The sequence below is a fragment of the Camelus bactrianus genome, chromosome 10 (assembly GCF_048773025.1).
Source record: "Camelus bactrianus isolate YW-2024 breed Bactrian camel chromosome 10, ASM4877302v1, whole genome shotgun sequence".
Classification (NCBI taxonomy): domain Eukaryota; kingdom Metazoa; phylum Chordata; class Mammalia; order Artiodactyla; family Camelidae; genus Camelus; species Camelus bactrianus.
Window position 1 is genome coordinate 4,461,414 of NC_133548.1, and position 8,208 is coordinate 4,469,621.

The 8,208-nt window shown below is 57.8% G+C and overlaps 1 protein-coding gene across 1 annotated transcript; it reads right to left on the bottom strand.

Annotated features, from left to right (window-relative positions):
* Positions 1-1,685: 1,685 nt before the first annotated feature.
* On the bottom strand, positions 1,686-7,816 carry GAL (galanin and GMAP prepropeptide). The gene is made up of 6 exons (XM_010956772.3): positions 7,604-7,816; positions 7,258-7,338; positions 6,377-6,431; positions 3,441-3,527; positions 3,099-3,176; positions 1,686-1,936 (listed from the first exon to the last, which is right to left on the bottom strand). Exons 2-6 carry the CDS (start codon positions 7,336-7,338, stop codon positions 1,866-1,868), a joined length of 372 nt encoding a protein of 123 aa, XP_010955074.1. The 5' UTR covers positions 7,604-7,816; the 3' UTR covers positions 1,686-1,865.
* Between the last annotated feature and the right edge of the window lie 392 nt (positions 7,817-8,208).

Genomic DNA, 8,208 nt, shown 5'->3' on the forward strand with positions numbered 1-8,208 from the left:
GGATAAGGATGGGGAGGGCCCTGCTCACCCTGCGTGGGGAGCTCTCTTTAGCAAGCTCACTGGGTGCAGGTGGGCAGAAGTGAGCACGGGGTGGTGTCAGTGTTTTGGATTTTGGCCATATTGATAGGCGTGTGGCCATAGCTTGTCATTTAATTTGCAATTCCCTAATGGCGCGCTGTGAAGTGTCTTTTCATGTGCTTACTTGCCATCTTGGTGTTTTCTTCAGTGAGGTATCGCTGAAGTATACTTTGCCCGTTTATTTTGCTGGGTTGTTCATTTCCTTACTGTTGGGTTTTAAGAATTCTTTGTATATTTGATTAGTAGCCCTTAATCAGGCATGTCTTTTGCAAATACTTTCTCCTAGTCTGTGACTTGTCTTCTCATTCTCTCAGCTGCGGGGAACTCAGAGCCTGGCCCGGTCTGATCTCTGTTTCATCAAGCACAGTTTGTTTCTGGAAAGACTTCCAGTGTAGCGAGGCGAAACAGCAGCAAACAGAACTAGAGTGGCGAGCACTCCAATGGGGGTAGCACCACACAAGTGGGGCCCGCACACAGCCCTGCTGAGTGAGCAGGAAGGGCACCCTCAAGGAGGCCACCGCAGAACGGGATCCTGTGGGATGTGTAGCAGTTTACCAGGCATCAGTAGGGGTGTGTGCAAAGGTTTTAGGTGAGTGAGGCTGGACCAGGAGCTGCAATCAGTGGTGGCTAGTAGGACAGGCTGGGGTGGGGACAGGTCTATGTCCGAGAGCACCGGATGGAAGGGGCCAAGGCAAGAGGGAGACCAGGTGGGACAGGCGGCAGGCTGCGGGCTTGGAGCGTGTCAGTGAGGTGTAGGCCCTGAGCAGCAGCGGCGGCATCACTGAGGCGCTTGTTAGGAGTGCGGGTTCTGCCCACCCAGTCGTCCTGAGTTAGGCACTCTGGGCAGGGGCCTGGTGACCCTGCGGATGGCGTTCCCACACCCGCAGTTGGGACCAGGCCACCAGAGTGTGTGGGGGCACGTGCAGGGGAGGGAAGGGCAGACGGAGTCGTGGGGAAAGCCTCTGCGAGTGTCCCGGAGTGGGCGGGTGGGGAGGGCAGGGCGGGGGCCAGCCAGCAGGGCCTGAATAATTACCCTCAGTGTCTACTTCCTGGAGGGGGGTCTCCGGGGGTGATTCCCTTGCTTGGCTGCGTATTGCCGTCACCTGGGGCGGGGCGTGAAGCACAAACTGCAGCGGTCCGTGGGCCGCCTGGACCCCCCAGGAGTGAGGGGCACTGCTGGGGGGCAGATCACGGAGGGGGGCCCCCACTTCCACCTCCGCCCTGCCCCAGGCCGTGCTCAGAGCCCGCGGGCCATCCTTTAACTTAACAGAACGATGCCTGGCTTCTCGTCCTCACCTGTGCTCTTTTCAGATCTTCTGTGTGATCTTTTCATTTCTGCCCCAAAGTTCACCGCATCTCTGCCATCTTGGCGTTACTGTCCCCACAGGCTGCCTTTTGCGCAGCAGTGACTCAGCACATCTCCTGAGCGTTAAAGTACAGCGCTTACGACACTCACCTTTCTAACCCAGCCACGCGCATGCTAAGCTGTCTGTTAGCCCCGCCTGCCCTGCAGCCCTCACAGGTGATTGTAACCAAGTGTTATCTCTTAAAAACACGCCAGTGGCAGTAGTGGCGAGACAGGTGTGAGGAAGAAAATGATCATCACAAGCAGTTGCTATTCTTTTATTTTGCCACTCAAAATCATTACCAAAGGGAAAAAATCTTAAATTATAGGAACACGGCACCAGGGCAGAGAGGACGGGGTGGTTTACTCCGCAGACATCGCATGAGACTTCGAGCTTGACTTCAGATGACAAGGCACAGACGAAGGTGCCCGGGGGGCCACCTCAGGACTGCTCCATGTCTTCTGAGGACAGCGCTGCGGGGAGACCGGGCAGGCGCTCCAGGGCCCCGGCCTCTGCAAAGGGAGGGGCCACACGCAGGGAGCAAGCTGGAGCGGCCGTCCTCTGTCCTGACCTCACAGGGTCAGATCCAGAGTCCCGCACAGCTCACGTTCCTCACTGTTTAACGATGCAGCGCTCACATCTGGTATGCATCTGAAACTGTCAGACTTTTTAAAAAGTGTAATTCCTGTTTGGGTAATAAAATCGATGTCTCCTAATGAAAGACGTTCCATGTTACAAAATTCAAAACAAAACAAAACAAACAAAAACCTGGAAGAGTTGATCTGCCCGTGGCTGGAAAAGTCACCAGCAGGTTTTCCCCAAAGGCTCCACTGGGCTCAACTTCCTTCCCCCTCCCCACGCCCACCTGAAGTCCTTCAACTGAGGCAGTGCAGCCTGAGAGCAAACAGATCAGAACAGAATCCAAGAACAGTCCTGACTCTGCCAAACTAGACTACAAAACTGTGATGCGCAAAACGTGATAACCAGATGTCACTCTTGGAGCATCAAAGCCGCCCACGTCCCGCTGTGTCCCTGGGCCACCTCCCCGGGTGAACTCTCGGAGCGCCTTCCACAGGGGTGGTTTTGACCCATGATTATTGATTAAGGCCAGACTCTCACTGTTGAATGAATGACAAGCATAAAGCACAGAAGAGCTGGGGCTGGATGGGCCACAAGCGGCCTCATCGGCTGGAGTGTCTGCACAAGAGACCAGATCCCAGGATGGAGAGGTGCTGGATTTAAATGCGGCCTGCCCCACAGGAGGCAAAAAAAAGTGCATTCTGAAACATGGCTCACAAGATATGGATTAAGATGCTCTCCAGCATGCCTGCCTGGGTGCCATAACTACGGCCCTGAAAGGGACAGCAGTTGTTACCATGTCAAGAAATGTGGATCCAGCAGAGTGAATGGAACCCTGGAGCCCCCTCCTCCTGGTGACAGCGTTGGTGGGTGATCCTTTCCAGGAACAGCATTGGGACGAACGGCCATCCCAGCCCCTTTGCAGCTGGTTCTGGTCCCCAGGCCATGGGACACCCCCCCCCCAGCCTGACTTCAGGTGTGGAGGTGGGCAATGGTTACTTCCCAGTAGAAGTCTATGGACTCCTTTCTTGACAGGCTTTTTAGGAGCCCAGGATTCTAAGACGTGGGATTTTAGTTTGGTAAAATTTCACATACCTTTGAGATGCAAGAAATTTAGAAAGTCTATTATCGTGCGCACAACGTTGTTCTCTGACAGCGGCCTGTCAAAGCTCCCTGGAAAGTAGAGGGCCAGCGTTGCCGACCTACCACCATGGTGACCACCTTAGGCCCGGCACCTGGTGGCATCACCAGGACCTCCCTCTCTTATGGAGCCTTGCTGGGCACCCTGGAGGGACCCCTGACCCCGCTGGGGCTTCTTCTATTTTTGGTGGCTGACAGATGCGGCAGGGCCTAGCTTGGGCCCCAGTTGTGGGTCTGGGTGGCAGAAGCTCGGCGCCACCCGCTGCCCCGCGTGGCCTGGGATCACAGTGCTCTCACCTGGCCTTGTTTCGTCATCGGGGTGGAGTTCCCGCTTGCCAGCCAGGCCATGCTTGTCCTGAAAGGACCTGTGGTTGTCAATGGCATCTGTTTGCAAATCAGAGGGGAAGCACTGAGGGCTGTGCCTCTAACTAGACCTCCCGGTCCTGAAGGACCCGTGCGCGCCAGTAATCAACACGCAGCACAACCACACTGTAAAAATAAAGCCACGGTAGGGAAACCACAGAAGAGAGAAGGCCGTTCTCTGAGGAACCTGAGGGAAGAGCTCATGCAAGGGCCTGAGGCACGAAGCTTACTGGGGTGCTGGGGCTCCCCAAGAGCAGGAGGGGCCCCCCGTCAAGAGGGGGCAGCCCGGGGCTCCAGCAGAGGGGACTGGCCCCAGGGGGCAGGCCGGGGGCGGGGGGGTAGTGCTGAGGGGTCTGGGGGGGCTTGTGCTCCAGCTGGGTGCCTCCCAGGCAGAGGACAGGGGCTGGGGTCCTGTGGCCCTGAAAACAGTGGTGGGAGGACCACCAAAGGATCTGCAGTTCTGATGGAATCAGACTTTATTTCTCAAAGACCATTCTGGCTGCTGTGCAAGACACAGACTGGAGCCAGAGACAGACAGACAGACAGACAGACAGACAGAAGGAGAAGGAGGAGGAAGAGGGAGGGAAGGAAGCTGTGTGTGTGTGTGTGTGTGTGTGTGTGTGTGTGTGTGTGTTAGGTGGAGTGAAGATGGGGGAATGGTGACTGCAAGCAGAGATCCCTTAAGAAATTGCTGGAAAGAAAGGCTGAGGGCTCTGTACCAAGGGGTCTGGAGTCAAGAGGACTGATGTGGGGACCCTCGGGTGGGAAGGAGAAGAGGGAGGGTGGCTTGCGGTGTCTGGCTGCCTGGCCTGACGGATTCCACCCTCTCCAGGCCTAGACAAAAGAGAATGACTTCACTTTTCCAGAGACAGAGTTCTCGGACACCGCTCCGTGAGGTTGGGCTCAAACCGTCTGCAGACGCGGCCTTCACACCCCGTTTGCTACGCTGACAATAGAAGTCAGGAGGGTGGGGTGAAGTTGTAAAGAATTTTGACCAACAGATAGTGTAGATGTACAGCTTCTGCTGATCCAAACTGACAGCGAAAAAGAGTCTGTTTTCTAACTCAGGACTCAAAATCTTCTTGATGAATGTCTTTTCAGTATTCCAAAGTCACACAGGCACTGCTGCTGGAGGGTTCCTCCTGTCTCTGGGGCCAGCAGTGCTCTCTGAGGCAAAGAACTCAGGGTTGCAAAGGGGTCAGGGAAACTGGAGCCGGTCCTTTCCCCGAGAAGGGAGGCCAGGCAGCTCTCAGGGACAAGACCAGGGGAGGATCTGCTGTTGCCTTTGATCTGAGATCAAAGATGCTCCCTGTTGCCCCAACTAGTTTTTGTCATTTCTATGCCTGTGTTTCTCAAAGCTCAGCTCTCAAGGACCCGCCAGGTGATCAGATGAACCACCGCCTGCAGTAGAAGAGGGTCTGTACTTAAACCCTGGGATTAAGCGCTAAACTCCCCATGGCAGTTTAAACAGGCACCGTTTGTCCCAATTACGCTGGAAGGACGGCGTTACGAGCTAGATGCTGTTTGCCTCCTTTCCTGTGGGGAAATAGGAAATCAATAGGGGAGGGTTTTTTAAAGGTTGATGGCTGTCCCAAAGCCAACCATGCTGGCAAATTTGAAAGCCACAGGTAGGTGCGGGGTTGGAGGAGAAAGCGAAAGGTCTCCCCTTGCCCCCTCCTTTGGGACAATTAAAATCTGAAGGTGGCACTGCAGACAGAGGACGTGCATGAAGCAGAGAGCGGGGGTAGGGGGGCGGGTGAGGGGAGGCATCAGCAGCCGCGGCCTGCAGTGTCCCAGAGCGGTCCCCTTTAGCGCTTGCAGGCACCGGCGTCACATTTCCTGCTGTCTCCTGCGCCCGCTTAGGCATTCCACGTCCGTGAGCCAGTCGCTGAGCCCCACGCGTGGTGTGCTTGTCTGTAAACGCAGCAGTCGGTCTTGGGGGTGGGTCTCTGAAGTCCCCAGCTACCCTAGAGTCACCGGATTTTCTGCATCACAAATGTAGTAAAACTACTCACACCGCGTCCAGGTGACGCAAATCAAGGATAAGACACCGAGTATCAGTCACCTTGCAGGGTGGCTACGGGGACAGATTTGGAGCAGGAAGAGAACCACTGTCTTTTAGCCTGGAGGGGAGCATGTTTTGGCTTCTTCAGGTCACCTGGGAATTCCCATCCAGGGCTGAGATTAGGGGAAGGTGGAGATAGGGCTTGGGGTCAACTGACGTGGGGTGCTCTGTGAAACTGAGGAGTGGGTGAGAGCGTAGGGAGATACGGAGGGACCCTGGGTGGGGCCCAGAACTTCGAAGCCCCAAGGAATGTCTGCCTTCCATGACGGTCACCAGGGAAGCCTGAGCTAGGTCTGAGGCTGGGAATTCCATCAGGGTGCGAGGCAGGAGAGCTGGAGGAGGGAGACGCTTCCGGAAGGAAGAGGTGCCTAGGTCAAGTGTGCCGAGCTGTAGGGACTGGCCAGGCAGAGGAGCGGAGGCAAAAGGGGCAAGGCCGGCAGAGAAGGCAGGAGAGGATGCAGGATGGGTCAGGGTTCAAGAAAGAGCGAGCTGCCCCAAGGCTAGGGGTGCAGAAACTAGCCTGTCCTCCACAAGTGAGGGGAGAAAAGGGGGAGGAGGAGGAGGGTTGGCACATCCTGGGGCTGCCTTTGAGGGAATAAGTAACCCTACAGGGAAGCCCATCCTGCCTCAGAGCCTCAAGGAAGTCCTCCGTTTCCCTTCATCTGACTAAAACTGGAATGGCACAGTTTCAGAATGATGACTCGCTACCCCCTTATTGCAGACAGAGCGGGGTCAGCACAAGGGCTACAGCCAGCATCAGAAAAGCAAGTTCAGCGTCGAGAGGCCATGCACCTGCGTCACTTACGTGGACCAAGAAGGTAGCCAGCGCTGTTCAGGGTCCAGCCTCTCTTTTCCTTCTCCTTAAATGGGAGAAAGGGGGTCAGATGGTAAGGGTCCTGCCTGGACAGGCTGCGTTGCCTCAAAGAAGCCCCGAAGGCAGCTTCTGCCTCTGTAACCCACCACGGCAGCCTATGAGGGTATTACGAACTTCGGATAATCACAGCACTCAAATTACAAACACACTCTAGGTATATAATAAGCCAAGAGATGCAAACTGTTAAAGCAAAAGTGAGCATTAAATGAAATTCACCCAGGCTTCCCAAGCATAATACAGGAATTAGAATGAGTGTACATTTGGAAGGTACAAGAAATTCTAGATTTGCAGCCAAATAAGCTATATATGACATGAAAAGAGGACAATTTGCTTTATCAAATAGTTCCTTTAGAGCCACAGACCACAGACTCAGAGCGTCCAGCTCGCAGGCGGTGTAACCGGTGCTCTGCTGAGCTGAAGGCAATGAGATTTGCTTCTAACTGGTCTGCGGCGCTAACCGCAGTTGCAGCAGCGCCCAGATCTAGAGCGCCGAGCAGGGGCTGTTGACGCACTGGGAGAGGCATGTCAGGAGGGCCCAAGGCAGCATCTCAGCAGAAACCCTCACCCTCCACCCAGCCCCCGCCGGCCTGCCCGCAGGACCCCGGCCCCTCCCGGCGCCGCGCCCGCGGCAGGGACACCCCCACCTCCCAGTCTTCCGACGACCCGCACCCCGACCCCGGAGCAGAATTGATGGCTGTTTCTGTTCCTGGCACAAGGCACCCACCCTCTGCAGGGTCTGGTTCCGATGCCGTGTTCCCCACTTTCTCCGATAAGGGGATCCGGCTTGGGAGACTTTTGCCCCCTGCACTTACCGGTGACCCGTTCCCCAGGGTGGCTGAAAGGGCCACGGCGAGGAGCAGAGAGACGAGCAGGAGGGCGCAGCCTCTGGGCATCTGTAAAGGAAGGCGGGCGGTTGCGGGACTGCTCGGGGAGACCGGCCCTGTTCCCAGAGATGTGGGACAGAGGCTCGGATCCCAACCCCCAAAGGGCGGGCGGGGCGGCCAGGAGCCAGGGGGCCGAGGACGGAGAGAGGGCAAGAGCTGGCAAGGAGCAAGGGGCAGTGGGGCCGAGCCGGGCCCCGCAGGCGGGTGCCCTGGGGAGGGGAGTGCGGAGAAGGCGGGGTCCGCCTACCTCCGGGGCCCCAAGGAGGCGCCCTACCTTGAAGGACGGAGGGTCCTGGGGTGATGGCGGATCTCGGGGTGTCGGCGGGTCCCGGGTGTCGGCGGGGCCGCGCGTCCGGTCGGGTCGGGTCTGGTAGGGCCGGGAGCGCTCACCACATGGCGCGGCCTCGGGGACGCGGCGGCGGGAAGTGCACGGCGGCCGCGCTGCCTCGACGTGCCTGCGCCCAGAGCCGCCGCCGCTGCCGCTATTTATGCGGCCCGGGAGCCGCTCCGCCGCGTCAGCCACTGGTTTCCGCCTCCTCGGAGCGGGCGGGAGCGGCCGCCACTCGGAGCGCCCGCGGGAGGGCCGCGCGGTGGTCCTGTATTTCGGGGCGGGGGCGGCGGAAAGGCCCCCGCACCCCGCGGGAGAGCCCCCATCGCGCTGAATCCAGAGCCCCAAACCCGCGGGGGAGGGCCCCAAGCCTGTTACCCGGCCGGGGGTGGCAGAGTAAGGACCCCACACCCACACAGCGCCCCCAGCCTCTCAGGCCACTGCGCCCGGCAGGAGCGCCACCGCCTGAGACCCCTCAGTCCAAGATAGGCGCGGGCACACTGTCCTGGGCGCGCGCGCACACACACTCGCACACTTTTGCAGCAGCCAAA